Genomic DNA, 27,544 nt, shown 5'->3' on the forward strand with positions numbered 1-27,544 from the left:
AAAATATTTATAAACTCTATAATAATTACATCCATGCAATTTATTTTCTTATCAATTTTAATTTTATAAAAAGATTTCTAATTTAATTGCTCGGGATGAATTGGATGAAATCACCCAAGGATTAATACCTGTGATGAAAAAAGAGATGCCTCGGTGCCCTCCTACCTTTGATAATCTTTATGAATATTTTCTAACCCGGGCAAAGAAAAACTTGCATGTTGTCCTCTGCTTTTCTCCAGTAAGTTTTTTCTTCATATCTGTCTTGCTTGCTACCATTAGCAAACTATCCTATAAGGTGCGACAGGATTAGTAAAGCTTTATATTTTTAGTGAGATTTTAATACACATTAAAATATTACTGAATTCCAATTATAATTGCTGAGATAATAAAAGTAATAGTGCAGTTGTCAGAATTTAAAACCAAAATACTTTAAAATTAGATCATTCTTTACATGTCAAAGTAATTTTCACTTGTTCCTCCTGGCTTATTCTTTCCTAATACAAATTAATGAACATCCTAATACAAATCAATGAACATATTTTTGTGAAATTCTTGCTTGTTACTTGAAAACAATAATTTAATGGAAATTAAAATAAGTTAATTGAGGTTTTAAAATATTAAGCCATATTTATGTTTGTCATGAACTTCTTTCTTCAAATTTCAGAAAATATGGAAAATTGGAAATTTAGCAAAATACTTACAGAAAAGAAAAAACTGCAGGATTTTCTAAGCAGAAAATTAGCACAAAAAATAGCCTGTTTAGTGATTTATGCAAATTAAATATTTTAATGGACATTATTAAGTATCATATCACAAATTAACAGCGTTACTTTCTTTAGGTTGGTGAGAAGTTCCGTGCACGTACTTTGAAATTTCCTGGTCTTATATCAGGATGCACCATTGATTGGTTCAGCCCATGGCCCAAGGAAGCTCTTGTAGCTGTAGCCAGTTATTTTCTTTCAGAATTTAATATGATCTGCTCTTCGTCAGTTAAAACAGAAGTAGTGGAAACCATGGGTCTCTTTCATGATATAGTTTCAGAAAGCTGTGAGAATTATTTCCGAAGGTAATATTTTATACAAATGGAATAATTTATCCCCAAAGTATTGCTACTGATAGAGTTTTTTAAGCTCATGTTGTATGAATCGATAAATGTCTTTAAAGGCTAATACAAAAATAAATCTGCTATATCCATATTTGCAAAGGCTATGAAAAATAATTACTATTATGTTGCAAATTAATTATCTCAGTTCCCACTACTCAGCAATCTAATGTTGCTTTTGTGGATACAAAGCAATGTAATTGGAAGTAAGGATTTGCATTCTGAAGAAATTTTATATTGACTGAATGAAAGACTTGATTTATATAATCTTCTTTTGGATTGGAATTAATCGGATAGCTGTACATTCCAAAAATATGTATGAAGTTGATGTTATCAATATACTATATTTTAGGTATAGAAGAAGAGCTTATGTAACACCTAAGTCTTATCTCGCTTTCATCAATGGCTACAAAGAAGTTTATACTGAAAAATTAAAGAGTATTAGCGAACAAGTTGAACGTATGCAAATTGGTAAGCAATATAGGGATATATGTGTTTTTCCATGCATGGTCTCCAATGATCTGTGTTTTTAATATTAGTCGTCTTATTCAGTAATCACTTAAAATCAGTTTTGCTGGATCAGTCCAAAAGTAGCGGCCTATGAGAACCATTTCAAAGCCTTCTAGCTCTTACCAACTCACAACGATTCTCTTATAAAAATGCCTCAGAGAAGGTGCCAGCTTTTAATCATTCATCTCAGCATTATATTAAACTTTATTATTTCCAATTTAGCATTTGTAATAGACAGTAGAACCTGGAGATGGCCAGAGAGAGCAGCTGATTTACTACTGTAGAGTGAGGTATCTCTAAACAGTTATTAATTTACTTCTGGACTTGTCTATGGAAATTCTTGCTGTACAATTTGAGCACTTCAGAATCGATTTGTTTCAGATTTCTACTGTAGAATAAGTAGCTGTTATTTGTGGTCACTTTATAACTAGGAATCTGAAATACAGAAAAGCATGATTAAAATGTCCTTCTAATTTTGGATATATGTTTGAAATGGCCCAATTTTTCACATTAGATTAGTACTTCTTGAGTTCAGTATACATTTCAAATTCTCTCCGGTTAGCATCTAGACGTGCTTCAGTAAATCTGCAAAAGCAACTGAACAGCTTAGAAAACTTGGTCTTCTTGGGAAAAGATATTGTATATCAATCTAAAAGAACAGAGAATTCTACATAAGAATTTTCATACAAAGATAAAAGGTGTAGCATTTAGACTATTAAAAATGCAACTGGTACACTTCACATGAAGAACATAATAGAATAAGAATGTGTAGATATTTATTCAAAAACTGTTTACTGAATTAGAGTGGACTGTAGAGGAGTAAGTGATCCTCAATATTTTCACATTATGCAAATTTCCCTGTATGGATCTGTTGCCATTTCTAGAAGTCAGAACTTATCATCAGTCCTGCTTGAGATGCAAAAAAAGTCTGAGAACCTTGAAGATTTCTGACAATGAGTAGGGTTTTTTTAGTCTTTCTCCAGTTCTTCTATTTTCAAAAATAATTTAAAAGAAGTAACCAAAGTAGCTTCAGCTTTGTAAAAAAAATTTCACATGTAGTGAATTTGTCTCTAATTCCTTACACGGTCTTCCAAACAGGTGATGAGGTACATGTACATTATATCATTGATGCTCAGAAAATCATGTCTGTCAGCTTATGGGCAATACTCATGCCAGTTAGGAGGTATTCTAAATAGTTTTACTTGCATAAAAAAGATGTATTACAAACCAACAAAAATACTGGTTATCCCTGCCTCCAAATATACTATAAAGTTTATTGCATTCTAAGGAACTTTCTCAAAAAGTTTGTTATGTATTATTTTGCTATCATCTCACACATCCCTCCTTTAATCCTTAGTCCTTCATCGCTTAATGTCAAAAAGATTTAGAAGGTTAAAAAGAGTAACCTTGAAAGTTGTTTCAATTTGTTAGGAGTTTATCCTGATATGAGATTTAAATTTTATGTTATTAAACTCAGATGAGATAACATCGCTGTTTTCATCTCCTTGTTGAAATATTTTTCCTGTATGTCTGGATGTCTGGGACAATTCAGGATGCTTGTATTGCAACAAAATTGTAAGAAATAGCTCAATCAATACTGATTTCTAGAAAAGTCCCTGGTGCGAGCACACTGAAAGTATGCTTGTCAGCACTGTAGTATCTTATGAGCAACTTATTTTGAAAGATAGAAGTAATCTCTTTTCTGCTTTGTCACTTTGGGTGAGAAATCTTGTAAGAGAGATGAGGGAAAACTGAAATCCAATGACAAATACCATTATTTCTGAATGCTTCATGTCTTATGCTGTCTCAGAATCAGTCTGGGGAATCCTTGGTAGAGCACCACATGTGTAGATAGCATCTTTTCATATAGAACTGTGGTTCTACAGAAGACCTCAGTTTAGCTTCGACAAATTGGGTGTGTCATCCATTTGAACAACTTGTTGCTAGATCTGCTAATTGTCAGAAATTTCATCTTTGAGGTGCTGAGTACTGTGGCTTAGTATCTTACTAAATATTTTTATATTTTTTCTATATTCTCTATTTTTTTGCTAGTTACATAAGACATGGACAAAAGATGAAGACTACTTCAATTTTCTCTATAGGATTAAAATATATGGTGCCTTTTTAACTTGCTTAGATAAGCTGTAGCTGATATCAATAAGGTTCTTACTTGGAGTTCTACATATCCCTCTGAAAATTACAGTTCCAATTTCTAATGCCTAAATCAGGCATTCATTTATTACTACAAGCACTAAAAAAAAAAAATGTTTCTTGTGATTGGAAGTATGCAGGGTACCTGAAAAAGCTATTAAGTTTTTTATTTGTAGCAGAAATTCTTCGGTTCTTCTTATTCTGCATGTTCCCATTCTTTGGCCATCTTTCTTTCCATGTTACAATCCTAGAGTGCAAAGAATGTTAAAAGAGCAAAGGCTATTATATCATTCCCTTTTATAGCTTCCCTTTCAGAACTTTTTTTACAGTGACGTGAAGTAACAACCATATTGAAAATTGTTGCTGTCAGAGGAGTGGGAGGTAGGCGTAGAATGTTAGTGTGTATGTATGTATCCCTTACAGTATTTTAAGAAGTGTCATATGTCTGGGAAAAGGAAACATTCTAAGACATCTCTCATCTCCCACTCAATGTCTTTCAGTGAATATACCTTTGGACTTTATTGTTGAGAGTGGCAAAATAACCTTTTTTTTTTTTGAGGAGTAATAAAAAGCCCGTAGAATGGCCATAGCCTGATCATGAGGCAGCTGTGTCAGAAGAACAAGAAATGTTCTAGGAGACACTGCTCATCTGTGTGAAATGTGGCAACAGATAAGTGGAGAGTCATCACAGCGAAACATCACACATCAAGTGTGTAACTGCAAATGGGCTCTCTCTGACTCTAGCTCTCAGGGAGAGAGGGATATAAGGGGAGTGCTTCCAGGCAAGTTGTAAGATTTTAAGATTCAGTAATGAAGAAGAGAGGAGAGGCTAGAGAGCCTTCAGCATGCAATGGGAAGCTCAGGATCAGCCAAAGATCTGTGCTCAAATCTATAAGCAAGACAGCATGAATGCATGGGAAAGACTATACGTATAATTGTAGAGGGAGCAAACTTACCTCTTTCTGGGAAACAGCGTAAGGCTGAACAGTCTCTGGATGGTTGCTTCAGCACACATAAAAGCTATAATGGGACTGGCCCTAAGCCAGGTGGGTGCAGAGGCTTATATGTGTTTTTCTGCACTCTGTCACCAGGGACGAGAGGGTAAACTTAATATGCAGGAGCTGGAGGTCATAATCTTGCTGTGACCTTTGGGTTCGCTTTTGTCTCCATTTCTTCCCTCTTCTTTCCAGAAATAACTCCTTAATGGAAGGCAGTTATGAATCCTAATATTTGTGTCATTTCCTCATGCAATCATATAAATGCAGTATCAGTCTGCTGTTCTGATTGTCCTGTGACTTCATAACACAACATATCCTTGACAGATCCCCTTTTTTCCTTGTCTCTACTTTTTTTCCTTTCTTTTCCCTTTTTTTTTTTTTTTTTTTTTTTTTCCTCCCAGGACATCTATGTAATGAGCATAAGGATATATTTTGTTGCAAATAATATCTCAGCTATACACTTCTAGGTACTGTTTACAGCTATAACAAACTAAAACTAAGAAGTATGGATTTCTTTTTTGAAGAATCAAGCTTATTTATAATAATTTTGCACCTTGTGAGATTATTTATATTTATATATTATATCCGTGAAAAGTGAACAGTAGGCACAATCATGATAGCATAACTATTTATACCCACTTTCTCTCCTTTACACAAATTAAATGAGTACACAAGGTACAAGGCATTTTGGATGTAGGGCTGGATTGTATTATCTAACTAGGAAAAGAACGCGTTTAATTTTCTGAATTTTATCTTTTATTTAATAGGTCTCTCTAAGCTGATGGAGGCCAGTGAATCCGTTGCTAAACTCTCTCAGGAGCTGGCCATTAAGGAGAAAGAACTGGCTTTGGCATCTATTAAGGCAGATAAAGTAAGTACTTAAGTGTTAAAGAGCAAAAAACAGCTGATAGCACCCAGGATATATATAGTAAAGTGCTATTGCAGAATCCTCTCATAATTTGTACAAGCCAAAAAATGTGTACCACAGTCTAAAATGCACTCCTATCTCTGTGGCATGTTGTTTCAGCATTTGCTTCTGAAAGTAAGGTACTTTAAGACTGCAAGAGGTTAAGTGCCTTCCTTGTTTTCCTCCCATTTCTTACCCACTTCTATGAGCATCAGGTTTCATTTTTTATTTCATGGGAGGTTTTTGTGCTTCATTGACATTTGTTACATTTGGGGTTATATGTGCGCTTATTTGCAGATAAGAAGTTAACAGATGATAACGGGACTTTACTGTTTAAAAATTGCTTAGAAAAAAGTTCATCACAGTTCAGTTTCATATTTTGTCTTTTACATTAACAAGGTGTCCATGTGTTCATGAGATTGTTGGTCTGGTAGAAATCTAGTTTCCAAAATGACTCTCCAGAAAGGTATGTTAGGGAATGTATTAATATAGGCATTCTGTTTTCTGAAAGATACCATAATGCTGTGATGTTGCTTATTTAGTACGCACCCGAGAGCAAACTTTTGGCCAGCAATGGCTAAAGGGTCTGCCTTTAATCCCATAAGAGAAAGTTATGACAGAAAGGGATGAAATCACACTTCTCACATTACAGGATTATGACAGATATGCTGTTGGAGCTCACTTTGTTCAATATTTATATTTGATACACATTTTGAAATAGCTTTCCGGCATTCATGCACATAGCCTCCTAGTTGTCAACTTTTTCAAGAGAGCACTACTAATGAGTCATCAGAAGTAGTAGGACCAATAATAAAATAACATACATGTATTGAACTGCATATATTATTATTGTTCACATTGTGTATATTTCTTCCTTGTCCTTAGTACTGAGTCCTATAGAAATCAAAATTGAATTAAAAAAAAATATTAAAAAAAAATATTGAGGTTTTTTTGGGATTTTATCTGTCATGTTTTTCCACTGGTATTTGACAGTATTATTTATGTTCTTGTAAATGCATAAAGTGTCAGCCTTGACCTTATAGCTGATACTGGTCCAAAAACATTCTGACACCAACTGTATGTCACACATGTACAAGAAAATTAAAAACATATTTACTGAAGAACTAGTCACAAATGGATAACTTCATTCTGTGAATTCATATGGGGCTGTTCTTTGAATAGGCTTATTAAAAGTGAGCTTTTTAGACCAAAGGAATAAAAGGCTGACTATTGGTGCAGATGGTTTGCCATCTTCCATTAGTTTTATTGGCTATACTATTGTTATCTGCAGATTTATAGTGAAAAAAGAAAATACTTATTTTATTGAAAAAGTATAGGTTCAAATAGGATAAAAATCCATCATAGGCTAAAAACCTGGCTGTAAAAGCCACTCAAAGGTCTTCTATCCATTATAAAAATAATTCATTTTTTAGTATCCAACTTCTGCTGGGAGAATCATAAACTATTTCTCTGTAGAGATTCTGTAAATTGTATTAACTTTTATTCCATATTTATATAATGCCATATATACTGTTAGGGTTAGCTTTATATTTTTCTATATAATAGCCTTTACGTACTGGTTTTCTTTTGTGCCTGATAACTTAATCACTTGTTCCATCATTTTGATTTATATATTTTATGTGTTTATAATCATTTCAGGTACTTGCAGAAGTCACAAAAAGTGCTGAAGCTGCAGCTACAGTAAAAAATGAAGTCCAAGGCGTGAAAGATAAAGCACAAAAAATTGTAGATGAAATCGATTCAGAAAAAATGAAAGCAGAGAGTAAACTGGAGGCAGCTAAACCAGCATTAGAAATAGCAGAAGCTGCACTGAATGTGAGTAAAATTCCCAACATTTTATTTAGTATAATACTACTTGAGTCACCTGTGAAAGAAAGGCTAGAGCCACCAACATGCGGCTGTCACTTGGGTTTGACTGCTGTCACCAGCTCTTCACAGTTATTGGTCATGTCTCTGATGAATATTTCTGGACCTCACATTTTTTCCTTAAACAGATACAGAGTATTTGAAAGTATTTGTTCTGCTTCCACCCTAATACTTGATCATTATGAAGAATTTCCAAAAGTTACAGATGCATTTAGAATATGTTATTCTGAATACAGGAGAGTACTTCTGTGCTAAGAAAAAAATGGTTTTTCTTCATACTTAACCACTAGTCTTTCTTTTAAGACCAATGAAAGGCTGCCTCTTCCTTCACCAAAAACCCCTTACTTTGCAGGGAAACAGGAAACAAAGGGGATTTGTGGTGATCAGTATTAGGTTAAGAAATTTGGAGGCATTGCTGTACTACAAGATTTCATTATTCTGCTCTGGACAATTAAAAAGTAAAGAATTATATATTAAATTTTTAAAGCCTTCTGTTCCAGTTACCAGAATTTGTGGCAAAAAATATTGAGTGGGAAAAGCCAGAAAAGGAGCATTTTTTGCTCTTACACTGACATTTAGATAATGAGATAAATGAAACTTCAAAAAATGGTCACAAAATTCACTTGCAAAATGTGTGGACTCATTCTGTGTTTTCTATAATGTGTCTGTAATTATTCCTTCTAGACAGGTAGTAGCATGCATGAATTTTGTAGACAGAAATTAATATGTTAGTTTTGAAGTTTGCAATCATTTATTTGTGTTGGTTATTGAACTAAGCAAAGTGTCAGTGATGCTGCTAAACATGAAGTAAAAAACCTGTATCTCATATCTATAACAATTTAAACCCCATCAAAACCAATAAAATCCACCTCAGAATAAATGACGCTTAACCCTTAAAAATCCCAAATACTACTACTTTACCAAGGAAACTGCTTTTAACTAAGTCCTATGCAATTTTACAACATACTTTTCTTCAGACACTTAGACTGACAAGTTAAGTTAATGCTGCTGTTCCATGTATTTAAATTTTATTTTGAGTGATGTCTTTAGCACTGGGAAAATATTCTTGTATAATATTTATTAATTAAAATTAATAAAGTTTCATGAATCTATGAAATTTATTAAAGTCCAGTTACTCAGTTTTTTGTATGTGTGTAGTACAAATTTGCCTCAGAGAAGGGTATGACAAACAAACATTAAAATCAAGATTTTGAATGGGAAAGTAGACTAATGGTATTGATGCAGGATTCTGTTACATTTCTTGCCAAACAGACCATCAAACCAGTGGATATCGCTACTGTTAGAAAACTTGCAAAACCTCCTCACCTGATTATGAGGGTCATGGACTGTTGTCTGCTACTATTCCAAAAGCATGTGGACCCAGTTACCATGGATCCAGAAAAGCCTTGCAGCAAGCCATCATGGGGAGAATCATTGAAAGTAAGTAGAGTTTTCAAACATTGTTTCTTAAACATCAGAAATAACTTGCATATCAAAGAATTTATAATGCCCTTTGCTTAAAACAGGACAGAATTTTCTAAAAAGGCAAATACATGGTTTTAAGATAAGCATAGTATATAAACAGAGTTTATTTGGTAGCAAAGTAGTAGGTGATTTGCTTAGAGACTTTTGCCGTAGGAGCTTTAGATTTTCCTTGTCCTGTTCCTGGCGTATGACTTGATGGTAAAGAAATAAGTCATACTAAACATGTTAACCATACATGAGATAAGGGCATCCTGGAAATAAAACCTCCTTTTCCTTGGTAACTTGTATGTTACACTTAAACAGTCTTTTCTGATTCTTTAAGGCTCCTTGATTGTCTGAGAGATTATTTGACTGACTAAGAGATAGTCACTTTTCCTATTCTGCATTTCAATATTCTGTGGTCAGACAGTCATCTCTTCCTTCTGGACTTTGATCTTCTCTTAGGAAACCCTTTGTTTCCATGCCTTCTCCTGCCATTCTTTAAATCCTGGTCTACCTCTATTAGTGTGATAATTTGCCAATATTATTGCCTCATTTTTTTCGTCATGCAAATAAAGAAAAAATATGTATTTGGGGTATGAATAGAGCTCTTGCTTTTTCTTTAGCCTTTTCCTGGAACTAAGAAATCATCAAAACTTTAAATTTTCCACTAATATAATGAAATGGGATAAGCAGTTATTCCATGAGTTGCCTTTAACTTCTAAAACATTTGTTAGAAAAAAGTTAAAACCAATGATTTCCCTTTCTGGAAGAATTTAGATCACATTTCAGAAATGCATAAGCAGGGTTTTTTTTTGTATTCTTTAGATATGTATCTCTGAGGCTTTATCTTTGTTCAAGTTTTTTATGAAATGCTGCTTCTTAAATGCTTTTTAAATGGCAACACAGGAATATGGAAAGTACATCACTAACTTTCAAGCCTTGTTACTGGAGTGTAACTGCTTAAAACTGAAATAATTGAAGGCATGTGGGAGGTGTTACAACTGAATAGCACACTTATAATATTAACTATATGAACGACTTCTTTTTACAGAAGAATTTTAGGAACTTTTTTTCAACATCTCACCTACGAACAAGCTTTTGAATGTAAAATGTGTAAATAGCTTATAAATATCCTGTGTTGGTTTTTGCAGCTTATGAGTGGCCCATTCTTGCAAAGTCTACAGCAGTTTCCTAAGGATACAATCAATGAAGAGACAGTAGAATTACTTCAGCCTTACTTTAATATGGAAGACTATACACTGGAGCATGGTAAAAAGGTGTGCGGTAATGTGGCAGGACTCCTCTCTTGGACACAAGCCATGGTAGCATTTTATGGTATTCACAGAGAAGTCTTACCTCTTAAGGTAATACATAATTTCTTGCCTTGTGTTTCCTTTCCATGCAATTTAATTTAATTTCCTTTAATATTAGTAGGATGTAAAAAATATTTTTAGATAATTTTATTTAGATATAATTGCCTGTGACTTAAGGATGCCAAAAGCAGAAAAACCACATCTCCTACTCTTAATTCTAGACGTAACACAGAACAAAAAGTTAGCCTAGATTAAATTTATGTGCTCTCGTTTACTGTGTACAGTGAACGGTGTTTTCAGTCTTTGTTTTTATTATGTTATAATTATTTTATATTGTTTTCAAAAATTTGCATGAGGGTCTTCATTTCTCTTCTAGAGTCCTGCAAACACAGCTTTGCAGCTATTTCATCTGCTTTGTTTTCAGACAATAACTTAGAGGGAGTGCAGGACTGAGATCTTGTGTAAATATTGGCATTCTAGAGAGATTCAGAGCTCGCATTGGTAAAGGATTCATGTTGTGATAGCAGCAACCAAACTGAGGAAAACATTTTTAAGAGTATTTTTTACTTTAGTGTGGGTGTTCTTTTTGATGTTTGTGAACAGTTGAATAAAGAATTTTATCAGAGGTAAAGACCTTATAAAAACTCTAAGGCAGTAATTGTTACTTTTTGGATTCTAAAACAAGTATTTAATCCCTACATGTAGCACAGCTTAAAAAAAAAAAAAGTAGTAAAAGAGGAAAAGATCTGAATAGTGACTCCAAATCTTTTCCACATTTTTTGTTCACTGGTAGAAGTGTTATTTACAAAAGCAACTGTAATGCAGGTGGATGATTCAAAAAAATTATTTAATGAATTTCCCATGTTTAGCATAAATATCAGTTTAGGAGCAATGATTCACTGGTTTTGGACCCTGATTTTCTAGGGAGTAAAAGCTATATTAGTGATACAGAACCAATTTCCTGTTGTTGTGATTGTTGATTGCTACAGAATATACAAATAAAAAAGGAATAATAAAGAATACAATCAAGCAAGAAGATTGAGTGATTGTTCCTTTAAGCTAATTAATATGTACAGATCAGAAACCTTACTTCCCTAATCAGCTTCTTCAAATGTAAATTTTTTTAAAAGAAATAAAGTTGCCAATATATAATAGGAATCTTAAGTACTACATCGTTACTTAACAAAGAAACCCATAACTGAAGTATATATATAACATAGTTTTCAGTTTAAATATTTTTAATATAAATATTAATATAAAAGATTTTTTTATATTATTGTCTCATGATTAAAAGCTAAACAGGCTTAAAACAATTCATCAAAGTATATTCAAATCTTGTATGATTATTGTTTTAATATTTCTTCTCTTTGCAGGCTAACTTGGCAAAACAGGAAGGCTACTTGAAAACAGCTAATGCAGAATTAGCAAAGGCTCAGGAGGCACTCGATGAAAAGCAAGCTGAGCTGGATAAAGTGCGAGCAAATTTTGATGCAGCAATGAAGGAGAAAATGGTGAGATAAAAGTATTTTAGTATTATGAAAAATGTTTGCATATAATGCTGTTATGTAATCAGGAATTGATACAAACACACATTTAGGGCCTTCTGCCTTGAATGACGTGGATAAAGTTCAGATATAAAAATAACAGATTTAAATCTGTGTTCTCCTGTATTTCCTTCTTTCTGTAAATAAAAACGTAGTAGACGATAGTTTATACATGCACTTAGAGTTCTCAAGAATGAGTTATAAATAAATAAAATAATCATAAGAGAATGAAAAAAATATATAAAATAACTCTAGATTTTTGCCTTTAATATAAAATTATGTAGAACATTTTTATTCCATTTTAGGACTTACAGAATGATGCAGAAACATGCAAAAGAAAGATGCAAGCAGCCTCTGCACTTATATATGGACTGAGTGGAGAGAAAGTTAGGTGGACTCAGCAAAGTAAAGAATTTAAATCTCAGATTAACAGGTATCAAATTCATCAGAGGAAAAAAATGTGTAAAAACTGAAGACCTAGTAAGCAATTTAGTAGATTTAATAGCTGTACGTAATTTTCCTCCTGGAAATCTTGATATAGTTACACAATTAAGTGAAATATCCTGATTTTTTTATTTTTCATAAGTGAATACCTGAGTGTTGAGTGCTTGTATTTCAGTTCAGAACAGTACCTCTGATTTTGGAACTTATTTCCAAAGGGATTATTTTTAGTACACTAATATGCCTGTATTACAGTTGCCTCTCCTGTCCCCCTAACTGCAGCTTTTTCCAATGTTACTGGGGAAGCGAAACCTTCAGATAAGCGGGAGGTAGAGATGATCTAAGGGTGGAACTGAGAAGGAAGAAGGAAAGATTCTTAGCCTAATACTGAATAGGAAAAGAAGCATCCATTTTGATTTTAATTATGACATATTTGAATAAAAGGAGGAGGCTTGGAGACCAGACTCTTGTCCTGTAGTCCGTGTGTCAAAACACATTGGACTGTAGGCCTTATTCTGAGAAACTTGGGAGTCCCCAGTGTGTTGCTGTCTAAATGACAAAATGTTGAGCAGCCTAGGAGCAGAGGTCCTAGCTGTCTAGAAAACAGGTAATGTGTCAAAATGGTTGCTAAAGGTAAAAACCCTGAAAGTTTGGGCTTAGCTTCTGTGGAATACATCTGTTCCCATAAATTTCGTATGGGGAAACTGGGCATTTCTGGTAAAGTCTGCCCATTCCAAGAAAATTAAGTTGGTTTTTCTGATAAATATTGTATTGCAGGCATATTTTTAAGAAATAAACCAATTTCCTGCTTCATTATTGAAAGAAGGAATAGTTTTCGTCAGGGCCTTATTAACTTGTAGGGATGAAGATAATATTTTCATACAGTACTACTCAAGTTTTGCCACAAAAATATTTTGAAAACACAAAGAAACTATTTGTTGTTCTCAAAGAGCAACAGTTCTCTCCTTAAATTTTCTTCAGAACAGAAATGTTATGTTTCAAAAACTGGTTGTCTACATCAATAGAAACTGAAGTTGTACATCACCTTTTAATTATTATTTTGTTCCTTTTCTAGACTTGTGGGAGATGTTCTGCTCTGCACAGGTTTTCTTTCATACTGTGGACCTTTTAATCAAAACTTCAGGAAGCTTTTGCTTAAAGATTTATGGGAAGCACAGATGAGAGCCCACAAAATTCCCTTTTCTGAAAATTTGAACCTGATTTCTATGTTGGTAGATCCACCAACAGTAAGTTTTTGGTGCTTGCTAGGTTTCATTTTAATTTTAATTAATATATTCTGTGACTGTTAGCCAATTTACTGTTATGCTTGCTTAGAACAGAACTATAATCCCCAATATTTCTGTGCAGTGTAGTTCAGTGGTTTACAAATGTTCTTGGCAATTACCACTAAAAATTTGAGTACTGAGTAATTTTAGACAGATAAACAGGTGACATACTGGCAATTATATAATAGTACAATAATATAGTGCACTTTCAAGTACCTTATTTTGAAAACCCATCACCACAGCTATAGATCACATCTACTAAAGCTGTGAGTTTGGTTGTTAGCTTTTTCTGTCAGTATTATCTGGGTCTAGTTTCAAAATTTTTATATTAAAGAGGACATTTAAAATAGAATTCATAAAGTCTTTTCACTGTGAATATATGAAAAATCAAACAGGAGACAATGCCAGAATCTTCAAGCTTCCTGAAGTCAATATTAAGCTCCCAAAACGCTCTCAGCCTGGGTTTCTCATACTTGATCCCAACATTTAATTTGGATGTCAAGCTGCCTTTCGACTTTCTTACATTTTTAAAATCTATTTTTTGTCATACTATATAAATGTTAAAAACATCCATAAAAATAAAAACAAATGGAAATTTTTTTTCCATCTACATTAATCATTTTTCAGCAAGTTCAAGTATGCATCCCATTTAGCTTGATGTCCCCATTATTTCTTAGGAAAATCATAACTGAAGGATAGTTCCAGTGAGGTTTTATTCCAAACTACTTTTTTTTTTTTAATTATTATTTATTCTATTCTTCAGATTAGTGAGTGGCATCTTCAAGGACTGCCTGGAGATTATCTCTCAATTCAGAATGGTATCATTGTCACTAAGGCAACTAGATATCCACTTCTGGTAGACCCACAAACTCAAGGGAAATCATGGATTAAAAAGAAAGAACAGGATAATGAATTACAGGTGAAGAGTGTTAAAGGAATAATGTGCTGTATTATATTCCTTCAAACATTGCTTTAGGGTGTGTTTGCATTTGAGTCAGTGTAACTCTCATACATACATATCTGAGATAACTTCAGATTGTATGGAGACTGATGATGGTGTAGATGCATCAGCAGGGAACTTGACAAGAGCTGTAAATCCCATTCAGGAACTTGGAAAAGATTATATATAAGTATACACTGGTATGAAATCTAGCAAGAACTATGAAAGAGAAAGAAGTAGCCTTCTGTTCAAAATTGGTGTGTTCCCTATACAGAGTGCAAAGTGGTGAAAAGTGTAGTAAAAGAGCATAATATGAAATTATTAAGTGGGAGTAAATCTGGGAACTATTAGCAACATTACAGGCAAAGGCAGAATAACTTACAGCTTTGAAAACATAGGCAAAGTACTTGAAGTGGTGCAGTCCAGAATTTAGAACCCGAGATGAAACTCATACATGAAGTTATGGCTACAAAAGTAAATTGAGGAGAGCCAGTTTAAACCAAACCCAAGACAAATTTGTCTATCCTATATATTACTGCAATTTGAATAGCTCTTAAGCCAATAGGGTTAAATGTCTGCTCATGAAGTATGATACAAAGATGTTCATGTGTCACCTGCACACAAATGAATTTTTCACAAATTGAAGTAGCATGGGAAAAGGAATCTGCATTTAAAATCCTTAACCTGAATGTTTCAAAATCTCATATGTCCTCCTGAATCTCAATATTTGGGGGTTTAGGATCTCTAGATTTTGAAGATTTAAAGTGTTGGAATAAAGTGAACATGAAGTTCATGCTTATTGTTTTATCATTAACAAAGCAAACTACCAGAACCACAGAAAAGCTGCGGTTGGAAGGGACCTCTGAAGGTCATCTAGTTCATCCTCGCTGCTCACAGCAGGATCTACCAAAGGAGGTTGCTTTGTGTCCAGTTGGGTTTTGAATACTTTGAGGATGGAGACTTCACCACATCTCTGGGCAACCTGGTTTTGTGTTCAGTCACCCTCACAATAAAGATTTAGTTGGGTTTTTTCTTATGTTTAAGTGGAATTACCTATATTTCAATTTGTGCCCGTTACACCTTCTCCTGTTACTCTGTGCCACTAAGAGGGGACTGTCTGCCTGTTTTCATTCTCACGCACCAGCTATTTATATACATCGGTAAATACCCTTGTGAGCTTTCTTGAGGCTAAATAATCTCAGCTTTCTCAGCATTCCTTATATGTCAAGTGCTCTGATACCTTAATAATCTTAGTGATCCTTTGCTGGACTCTCTTCAGTGTCTTTTATACCAGGTAGCCCAGAACTAGACAGAGGATTCCAGATATGTGTCTCCAGTACTGAGCAGAGGGGAAAGATCACCTTCCTCAACCTGTCAGTAATTTTTTTTCCTAATGCAGTCCAGAGTGCTGTTGGCCTTGGCTGCAAAGGCAGATTGCTTGCTTGTGCATGACCTGTTGTCCACCAGGACGCTGATGTCTTTTTCTGCAAAGCTGTTTTCCACTAGAATGCCCCTATTATATATCTGCAGAGAAAATCTTGAAAATAATATGAGAACTTTCTGAAAGAAAATCTAGGAAGAAATACAAAATTAGTGGTTTATTTTGTATCCAGGTTTTTTAATGATTTCATATATTGAATCCCATTAATGATATTTCCAGCATCTGAGTTCATAATATTGTAACAGCAATTCATTTGTTAGAATGAATTCAGGTTTCCAGAAAGAATTTCTCAACACTTCAAAGCTAAAACTAAAAAAATCTAGTCCTCAGGACATAGAATAAAAAAATGTTAGGTGTCTCTGATTTCAAAAATATATGTAACATCTTCAATTCCCAATAAGCTGTACCAGTTTAATTTGTTACATTATTACTCTCATAATGAAGTTTTGTGTATTCTATTACAGCCAATCTTTAAATTCACCTTTTGATGGTACCTTTCACTGTACACACAAGAAGTATTTCTGCATAAATTGCTGCATGGTCAACATTTATTACTTTGTTTAAAATTCAACTAACTAAAACAACGGAAGACGTTTTCATAGTTAGGTCTGTGGTTTTCATATAAGGCTTTGAAGAAATGTTTTTGTCCTTACATAAATCTATAATTTACATTTTTAGGTAACGACTTTGAATGACAAGTATTTCCGCACACACTTAGAAGATAGTCTTTCACTGGGGCGATCACTCATGATTGAAGATATAGGTGAAGAGCTGGATCCAGTCCTTGATAATATATTAGAAAAGAATTTCATGAAATCTGGAACTTCTTTTAAGGTTAGTAATAAAACAAAAGATGTGGAATAAATAATTAACTTTATGATGAATGATATTTTGCCCTTTTATTCCAAACCTCTCCTGAATCAGGTAAACTTTGTATTCAGTAGGGTAGTGTGGAGAATCAAACTGAACTAATAAAATATTGGAGGCAGAGCCTCTGATAAGTAGTAAGTTCATGAGTCTAAAATTGCACTTTAACTACTGAAGATTCCAAACTTGAACCAGTTATGTATGTCGTATTGAAAGCTTACAATACTTTCTATGGATTTTTCGAACAATTTCATTTTATACCCTTTAACAGAATTCATAGAATTGGAAAGATCTCTCTCTTCCGACTGTGGATCACTGATTGTAGAAACTGCAAAATCTTTAATTTGGAGTAAAGCTGTTTACTGACAAAGAAAGCCAAAAAGCTTGTAGATTTATTAATAATATTAAGTATATTCCTAACCTTGAAAAATCATGAATCTTTCTGACCTTCATTAAATAAAGAAATCACTCCCAAATTTTAAAAACAATCCCCCTTCAAACATCCTGAAATAAAATGACTGCACATGCACATGTCTATTTCCATATGTATTTTTCTCGAAGAATCTTAATTAACTGGCTGGTTTATGAGAAAGATGGTAGACCAGATTGTTGATGATAATGAAAATAAAGTGTTTACTATTTTTGTGGAGTAGTTTTACTTTGAATGTCACAGCAAACAATATGCTTAAGGAAGTGGTTTTGTCCTACTCCTTCTTGAGCTAGGTATTTGAAGTAGCCTTGGAGGCTCATACACAGTGATCAGATTTCCTTGAGCACATGCAGTTTTCAAGTTAGACTGCTGATTTGGAATATCTTAGCTTCTGTAAAAAATTCTGTGGAAAACTCTGAATAAATTTATAGTTCTTTTAGAAAGATTCTTTAAGATCTGCTTAGTCTTAAATAATACAGAATTAATTCCAATAATATATGTTCCATTGTTGGATCAAATAATTTCTTTTTTCCCCTGAGCACAATCAATGATTTCTCCAAAGGTCATTAGTTTCTACCTTTCTACCGCTTTCATCTGGGGTGTTATTAGTAGCACAAAACCTAAACCAAATGGTTCTGAACCATTAATTAGAACTCACAGTAGAACTAATCTCTATATTTACCTGGAGTGAGAATGCTTCTTCTATAATGTACCCTAACTTCTACCTTTGGTCATCGTTTTTTATTTTCATGACAAACTTGAATTGTGAAATAAACTTCTTCTCTTTGGCATTTCAAATAATGTAATTTTTTTTCCTGGTCAATATGATTGAGTCGAATGAAGCTCATTTTCCCCTGCTTAATTCTATTCTAACTTACTCCACAGGTGAAAGTTGGTGATAAGGAAGTAGATGTTATGAGTTCATTTAGACTGTACATTACTACAAAGCTACCCAATCCTGCTTTCACACCTGAAATTAATGCAAAAACATCAATTATTGATTTTACTGTTACAATGAAAGGACTTGAGAATCAGTTACTGAGAAGAGTAATCCTTACTGAAAAACAGGTAACCTAAGAGTACACACAAACCACTGATGTTTATTTTTTTATTATTTAACTGGTTTTAGTACATAGGGAAAAAGAAATGTTTAAATGGAAGAAAGACATCAGCCATTTTCTAAGAAATTATTCAGATTCAGTATAGAAATTTCCAAATAACAAAAATGCACCTAGAGGATCTTCTACATATGACTGTCAGTGTGACACAACTAAACACAAGCATTTGGCATTGATATTTCATAAGAAAAAACACTGCTTAAAAATAGAAAGGGTGTTATAAAAACATATTTTAGATACCCAAAAAAGTAAAATGCACATTTCATGATGGCATCCAACTCTTCACCTATATCTTCAATCACATTTCATGATTTTAAAAAATCAGCAGCTGAATTTTAAGTATGACTTGTAGTTACGGTCCATAAAGTGTTATGCCATTTTCTTGGTTTTTTAACAATAGGAACTAGAGGCAGAACGAATTAAACTCACGGAAGATGTAACTTTTAATAAGAGGAAGATGAAAGAACTGGAAGACAATCTTCTGTACAAACTAAGTGCAACCAGAGGTTCTGTATCAAAGGATTAAGCAAATAGGCAGATTAGGCTGATTCACTTTAAAAGCTCTCCATACAGAAATTGATTTATCCATCCAGGGTACAATAAGAGAACATCCAGTGGTAGAAATTTGAAGTACGGTGATTTACTGGGGTATGAGGAATTTGGTACTACAGTATGCCACTATATACAACCCTAGTCACTAAGTATTTTTAACACCTGAACAAGTTTTGTGAATCAAATCAATTTCTTGAGAGCTTTCTGCCCCTCAGATAAGGTATCTGATCATAGGCAAATCCTTGACCCATTGAAAATGCAAAGTAAAACGGGCTAGCTTAAATGATGTTGAAAGCCTTCTGCAGTATATTAGGAGACTGCACATGATCAATTACCATTTCTTTGGTGGAAAAAGAAGGTAGTAACTTCCAGAAAATTGATCAGTAAATACTTGAGATGCATGAATACTGTTGTGTGACCATTGCCTTTAGGACCCCAAGTCTTTTTGACTTGGAATGTACCAATCATCAGACTTTAAATAATTGAAGCACTGCACATTAATATGTATGTGATGTTAATGAAAAAGTTGACTGCTCTAGTACATGCCACAAAGGTGTTGGTATAGATACATTCATATTGACATAGGTTGAATGTATTTGTTTAGCATGTTGAATTTAAAAATAACTTCTACTATTACATATCCTGTTCAGTCTTCATTTTAAAAGCTTTCTGCAATTTAGTAAATAATTTCCATTTGTTGTAAATAATGCCTGTAATTTGGCCTTTCAATTTTTACATATATGAAGTGAAAAGTTTCTTACAAAAATGTCCTAAAAAATCCGATATTTGACTTTTTAGGTTCACTAGTAGATGATGAATCCCTGGTTGGTGTTCTGCAAACAACTAAGCAAACAGCTACCGAGGTAGCTGAAAAGTTGTCTGTGGCAGCAGAAACTGAATTGAAGATTAACACAGCTCAGGAGGAATATCGACCCGTTGCTACACGTGGAAGCATTCTTTATTTTCTTATTACATCAATGAGCATGGTCAATAATATGTATCAAAATTCACTGGCTCAGTTCTTGAAGTTATTTGATCAATCCATGGCCAAGTAGGAAGACAGAGATTTTTCTACTATTCAGATATTTGTCTTTACAATGTGTTGCTGTTAACATGCTTTTTTTCTGCTTTGTTTTCATGGTTCAGGTCTAAGAAGTCTCCTTTACCTCAGGAAAGAATCTCAAATATTATTGAGTATCTTACCTTTGAAATTTACTCATATTCTGTTAGAGGCTTGCATGAAAACCACAAATTACTCTTTACCCTCCTCCTGGCATTAAAAATTGATCTTGAGAGAGGACATGTAAACACCAGTGAGTTCCATGCACTCATTAGGGGTAAGTTTAAGAAATTGTGTTATATGTAGAATTAATTTCAACTTTTAAAACTTCTATACAATTTCGAAGTTTGATTTTTTTGGCTGCATGGTTTCTACCAATACCTCTGTGGGAGCTGCTTCTGTCCTTATCCCTGCCATTGTTCAGCGAAATTAGATGGGTTCTCCATCTCAGTTCCACCTCTGCCATTTACCCAGGCTGTGTTCTATCCTGAGATCAAGATGATAGTTCTGCTTCTCTCCATCAATTGGTTTAATAATTGTATATTTTTGTGTTTAATTGTGTACTTATTTTTATAAATTAGGTGACTGCTTGCTCCTTTGCTTCTCTGCTTTGATGGAGCTAAATAAAGCTGTCTTCTAAGTCACCAGAACAGGAGGCATTACAATCTTTTATCAGTTTCAGCTCGAGCTTTCTCTTGACTTTTGCCAACCAGCTAACACTTTCAGAGAACACAATGTGTTTCTGTGGTTCTGCTGGCCAGGTCTGTGCCGCCTCTGTGCTCTGTAAATTTCTGTCTCTGCTGGAAAATGTTATCAGGATTGCTTATTTGGAGGTCCATATAGGACCTGTTTGAATTTCCAATGTTCAAATGAATCTTGCAAAGTTCTAATATCAAAGTAGTGAACCTAGATTTCAAGATCATTATCTGCCTTTAATGAACAAAATGGATAGGAAACAAGATAAAATTCACTTTCTGTTTTGCTTTCCAGTTTGTTGCAATGTTTTTATCCTTTAAGAATGGTATCCAGCTACCAATTTACCACTGATGTCAGGCAGGGCATGCTTGGAAATACTTTCAAAATGAACTGTCTGCTTTAGTAAATCATTAGACAAGGAATGATATTTCTTGGCTTCTCAGCTCATAGATTCTTGTTTTGGCAGAGGAAAATATGCCTTGGGCATATGAAGCAGAAAGTGATCACTTACTCCTTTTTACCTGGTGAGAATCTGTGATAGAGTACTTTTAGCTTTTTTTGTCTAGAACATATGATTGCTGTTTCCTGCGTAGCTTTACTATAGTTGATTTGATAGTGAGAAATTCTTCTGGTGTATAAAATGACACCAAAGCAACAATAGATTTTCTATAATTTTTCACAGTATATTAAAAAAGATTGGCAAGTGGGCAGATGCCTAGCCAAATTGTCCTGGACTCTTGGGTATCTTCTGCAATGAATGAGTTGTTCAATTTTCCTTCTTGGATGAGCAGTTCTTGGTGCAAAATGAACACCGTGTTACCAAACACCATTGGGCAGCTAAAGGATTTATTACAAAAATAAACCTTTCTTCCTCTTTTTTCTACTTCTTTTCTGGGAGAGCTTTCATGGTTTATCATCAGTTATATTATTAGGGGACGTCTCAGTGAAATAAGCATTATTTTTTGAAATGAAAAAGTCTCTAGACTTATTCAGCTAGTCTTAGGAGATTATGAACTCTAAATCTTTCCTTCTGCTAAAGTACATAAATTGAATTTTGTTCTGTTTACTGTATTCCATTAAAGCCAAACATGAAGCCCTTCCTGAATATTTTAATGCTACAGCTTGGAGGTAACCTTAAGTCAGCAAAACAGAGAAAGCAGATCCCCAGATTATGGGAAAACAGCCTCACACTATGGTGGCAAAGAATTCTTATTAAAACTGTAGAAAGAAGAAAAAAAATATCTCAAAGCTATGAGAAAATCTAAGGAGTTCATTGATGATTTTGTAGGTATCTTGACACTTAGGTAACCCATGTGCTTTACCAGTAGAAAGTGAGGGACTAGCACAAGTGAAGAATATGACCTTCTCCAGCAGCAAATATATTTTACTAAGAAGCTCTATAAATATTAGAAAGCATGTCACAAAGCATGTTTCACAACATCTTTGGCTTTGTTGACTGCAATAAAAGCCAGAAATGTTGTCAAGTATGCTATTTTGTGGACAAATAATGATTGCATTTTAAAATAAAGAAAAGTCTTCTTGCCTAAAGTGATTGTGATTGTCTCTCACAGAATTAAATAGTTTGCAAAAATATTCCGTTGGCTTATTGTATTAAATGTGCAAAAGATGTGATTCTAAAACAGGGTATCACTTTGTAATAAAAGTTCTAATAGCGGATTACAGATCTGTAAACTTTTTCTTATCCTTTTTTTGATTTCCATTATTTCAGTTTGCAGAGACTAAGAGGAAGTTCTGGCTTCCATACATGCAACCCAGGCAGTTATTTCAAACTATATGTCCTAACACCAAAGACACTTCAAGAGTATGCTTGAAGGAAACCTTAACAATGTCCATATGTGGAGGAAAGCAATGCACAAATTTTTCTAGATGCTGGAACTTATAATATATGCCTGTGAATGGCAAAATGAAAACTAACGAAAGACTTCAGGCATTGCATATTTAACTCATTAACATAACAAATGACTAACCGTAAGAACTTAGCAGGATTTATCAGAAGATTAGGTATGCATATTAACAGCATTAATATCAAGTATTACAATGACAAATACATTGTTTATACTTTTGTAATTCTCATTCTTCATTTAATAAGTATGCCTCAAAAATTAAAGTTTAAAAATTTCCCCAAAAGCCAAATCTAAGATGTTTACTGCCCACTCACTGAAGCTTTTGCTTTCTTTTGAAGTTAATTGTTCCCATTGGCCTACTAATATCCAGATTCAACATAGTGATTCTTGTGTTTCTACCTAAGGATATTTAAGTAGCTAGGAAAATAGCTAGTATTTCTAAATCATGTGTTAATTCTTTTAAAAGAAGAAAACCTGCTGTTTCCTGGAATCATCACTGATAATATAAATAAAATTCTTGCATCCCAGAAGCCTGCAAGAAAACATCTCAAAAAATAAAATCCTTCCCTGTAAAGTCTATAATATAAGCAGAATAGGCTTCAGAAAATAAGAAAGAACTTGTTGCATAACAGCATTTGCAGCACCATAAACTCTTCCCTATAATATGTTAGAACTTTAAAGTCTTAGTTCTTTAGCTGCATCAAAAATACTATGTATAATGTTTTCCCAGTAATTTCTTAAATAACAAAATTTGTTCTTTACTTAATACATTAATATTCTAATCTCCTTTTCACTCCAATGGTAAGTTTGTCTTCTTTTCCTTCTTTGTTTCATGATTCATTTTCTCTACATCTTTGTAGAGAATTTGAGGATAAGGTGGGTGCAGAATAAGAAGAAAGATCTCTTTGTTAAAACCTCTTGATATTCTATGGAATAAACTCCCTCTTGATATTGTATGCAACAATTAGACACAGTTTGTGAAACTCTTAATAAATTAATAGAAATGGAACTACATCTTTATGTATGTATTTTTTGGTAAGCATGTATGTATAATTTGAAAGTATTGAAATAATTACAGCTCATAAATGTAAGGAGTAAGTACACACACACATACATGCTCAGGTACATACAAGTACTTAAAGATAGTAGTAGTTATTCCAAAGTGGGTTTTTTGCCAGTTTGTAACAAGTTCTTGAAATTCATTATACCAATGACCTAAATGAATAAATGATCTCGGTTCTGCAGATGACTGGTACAACACCTTTTCCCAACAAGTGGTATTAATTAATTTGTGGAGGACTGGGGAAGAGGCAACTACAAGAAGGAAATTATGATAAAAAGTTAAAAGTCAGTCTGTTTAAAATTGGATTGCACTCTTATCCCAGAGGTGTTCCTTTGTATTTCCTCTTCAATTGCATATCTGAGCATGTGAAACACGTGTATTATCTACTGGCTATATGGCCTTATATATGCTATTTAAAATGATTTGCACTTGTTGGGCTGTTCTAGGATTGACTGATTAATTCCATCAGTCCAGAGAGGTTCTTTCTTCTCTTGATGTATTTGGTCTTTTATTCCAGTGATCCCAGGAGATTACTTTGCTAATGTGTGTCACATTCTTGAGATATTGTAAATTATGCATTTCATTAGAGAAGAGGTAGAAGTTTGCAGTTGAGAAAATAAGTCTTTCTTTTCAATTTCTTTTCTTTTTAGGAATACTGGGATAAAACATAGACTGTCTAAGGGAGGGCCTTCAGAGGAATATTTTTATCTTTCAGATAAATACAAAATTATCTTTGCTGTATTATCAGCACAGATGAAAAGGAAAAAAATCTTAAAGAATTTTCCTTACTTCCAATATAATCAATATCATTGTAAAAACTTAAAACAAACTAACTATATGAAGCACATGATTTAAGATGAGAGGCTGAGAGAACTGGGCTTGTTCAGCTTGGTGAACAGAAGGCTTACAGGAGACCCAATCATAGTATTTTAAAACCTGTGAAAAGGCCATTAACCTGGCTCTTCATAGTGGCATGCAGTAGGAAGATGAGACAACAGAAATAAACTGAAAAAAATACAGGTTCAACATGGATGTAATGGGATTTTTTTTCATTATGAGGACAAACAAACATTACAATATATGGTCTAGAAAGGTTGTACAGTCTCCATCCTTGGAGGTTTTCAAGACCAGACAGGATAAGACCTGGTTTTACCTCATAACTGACCCTACTTTGAACAGGTTGGACTAGAGACCTCCTGAGGTCTCTTCCAGACTAAATTATCCTATGATCTTACGAAACAAATGCAAAGCACACAGGAGTGCAATTACTACCCAATGAAAATTATATGGCCAAGAAAACATAATTTAAAAAGAAATATCAAATATATCTTGACCCCTGGAATGTCATGTGTATTTTATCTGAATGTTTTCATCTACAGGAGGTGCAGCACTGGATCTACAGGCTTGCCCACCCAAACCATTCCACTGGATTCTTGACATGAGGTGGCTAAACCTAGTGGAATTGAGCAAACTTCCACAGTTTGCAGAAATTTTGAATCAGGTGATATCTACTAAATTATCTTTTTAATGTTAATAACCAGTTTCCCAATCATAATTGTGCTCCCATATTTTACCTGTGGAATGCATGAGAGGTGTACTTAAGAACAAGGCCAGAGACAATACAGACTAAAGGCATAGAAATGAACAATTAAGTGTCATGAATGGGGGTATATTTATTTGCTCTATATTTTTTTATCTGCTTTATTGTATTTTGTATTCTAGTCATTGTGATAGAAAGAGAACAGGAGCAAAGAACTAGCAAGAAAGGAAGTCAGTGACAGAGAGACAGAAATAAGGAGAAAGCATAAAAAAGTAGAGGTATCAAAAAGGCTCAGAAAGTTAATCTATGAGTGTCAGGTTTTAAATTACAATGTTTTGTCTTGAGTCTGACAATTTTACAAACAAATTGTTTGCTGTTTGGTTTTAAATACTCATTTCCATTACAAGATTAATTAAGGTATGATGAACTAGCTACACAAATACAATTTATTTTATTGGCATATACATGAACTTGTATGTACATAGGCTTGTGCCATGTTTACATTGGTAAATTTATCTCTTTGCTGGTGTAGTTAAACACTCCCTAAGCATTTCTTTTTCTGTACCTCCTAACCACTCCTTGTTAATCAGGCTGATAGCCAGGACACTAAGTTCTTGTGGTTACAGCATTGGTCAGCCAAGTCCCTTTTGTGATGGCATTTAGTGTCCTGAAGGGTAGCAGAGATTTTATCTAAAGGGTGTGTCTGGAAGTGGTCCTGGCTGTTTTCTAACTCTGCATCAAGGCAAGATCTGGATACATACCAGCCCATTTCCTCCAGGTTTTGGTTCCTGCAGGTATCAAACCAGAATATTGAGTTAGGACAAAGTTGGAAGAATTCTAGTTAGGTCTTCACTCTGGGGTGTTAGGACACAAGAACTCAAAATGCCACTGTACACTTACTAATATTATTTAAATTTAACCATGAGGTTATGAATTATGTATTTTTCCTTTTAATTTGTAGATTGTAATGGGGCTGTTATAGAGCTTTTCTAGAGTTGGTGCAAACAAAATTTGAGACTCCAAAATACTTAGGAGATTATGTTACCCAAAAGGCCTCTCTTTTTATGAATCTTTTAGCACTAACTTAAAATTGCCATATATTTACAAGTTGAAGTGACAATTAGTTGGTTTTAGTAATAGATAGAGATGGAATCTGGGAGAGTGCCAACTAGGTTACAATAAAAAATGGAAATAACATCTTTTTATTACTTATTTGCCTCCATTAGATATGCCATTCTATTTGGCTCATCATATTACATACAACTGTTTCATTATTTACTTAGATAGAAACAGATAATTATTTAAAGTAAGAAAAAAAAAAAGCTTGCAAATGGTATGCCCAGTTCTCAAGAGATTGCCTGTGTTTTTCTTTTTTTGCCTGTTACAATTTTTTTTTCTCTAAACATTAAGTCCTCTGGTCCCAGATGCCTAACTTAATTTAACAAGGGCATATTCCTCTTTAAATATTTAGATGACACTGTTACTTTTCACAATATTATTACTTCCAGCTGTGCTTGAGTGACAGATGGTACAAAGAAATATGTAATGAAAGCTTAATGGTTTTACTGAGTCAACAAAAGATCCTTTAGCTCAGTAATCTATCTCTGGCTGTGGCTTAGCTTTGGGAAGGTACCTCCTCTGAATACTCTCCTAGCATCTGCTCAGGTTGATGTCAGTTAATGTAGAACTCAGCTATTTGCTTATAAAGTAATATTATTTTGTCAAACTTGGTTTATAGTTCAGAAAGGAGTATTTGGTGTTTAATAAGGAAAGTTTTATAAGGAAACTCTTGGAATGAGTTTCATTATAGGAAATATGTGGTTGGAAGAGATCCCTGTATGTTCATTTCTCAGTCCTCTACCAGTCCATTCTTGGCGTACATTGTTCTGAAACTACATATATTTGAAACCAAGTCAGTCACCTGGACAGAGCTCCTTGGTGGGACTGTATTTCAGAACAGGTGGTATCGGTGTGCTCCTTGTTCTCTTTCCAGTGATCTCAGAATATTGCGGTAGTTGAATCGATCTGTCACTGCATAGAAGGTTCAACTGCATCGCAATTTTCACTATGTTCTGTCCACCAATATCCCTTCTTGTCTTAGGTCATGGATTCTAAGAGATGCCTAAATAATTATATTTGTGGTCAGATTTATTCTTTCTCAAGTCAAAAGCTTACTAGAGTCTATTATTTTTAATTTTGTTATTCTTTGGCTGGCTGGACAGTACTGGTACAGATTTTTCTATTCCTCTTGGTACTTTGTGATCAGAGGGAATAAATTTATCACAGTATGTTCCTTTTGTAGTATAGAATCCTTCTGCTAATGACTGATTTTTCTTCAGTAGCTTCATGTGTTTGGGAGGGGAATC

General features: G+C 33.8%; 1 protein-coding gene across 1 annotated transcript in view; it reads left to right on the forward strand.

Annotated features, from left to right (window-relative positions):
- Positions 1-27,544, forward strand: part of DNAH8 (dynein axonemal heavy chain 8) — a 137,287-nt gene that overhangs the window by 87,198 nt on the left and 22,545 nt on the right. The window contains 17 exon segments of the mRNA XM_027788521.2: positions 74-238; positions 840-1,066; positions 1,455-1,573; positions 5,529-5,632; positions 7,328-7,504; positions 8,828-8,995; positions 10,174-10,386; positions 11,709-11,846; positions 12,185-12,312; positions 13,396-13,567; positions 14,370-14,525; positions 16,666-16,821; positions 18,170-18,352; positions 18,803-18,908; positions 19,753-20,005; positions 20,101-20,291; positions 25,018-25,139. Coding sequence (XP_027644322.2) covers positions 74-238; positions 840-1,066; positions 1,455-1,573; positions 5,529-5,632; positions 7,328-7,504; positions 8,828-8,995; positions 10,174-10,386; positions 11,709-11,846; positions 12,185-12,312; positions 13,396-13,567; positions 14,370-14,525; positions 16,666-16,821; positions 18,170-18,352; positions 18,803-18,908; positions 19,753-20,005; positions 20,101-20,291; positions 25,018-25,139 — 2,778 coding nt within the window.

Source organism: Falco peregrinus, chromosome 11 (assembly GCF_023634155.1).
Source record: "Falco peregrinus isolate bFalPer1 chromosome 11, bFalPer1.pri, whole genome shotgun sequence".
NCBI classification, from domain to species: domain Eukaryota; kingdom Metazoa; phylum Chordata; class Aves; order Falconiformes; family Falconidae; genus Falco; species Falco peregrinus.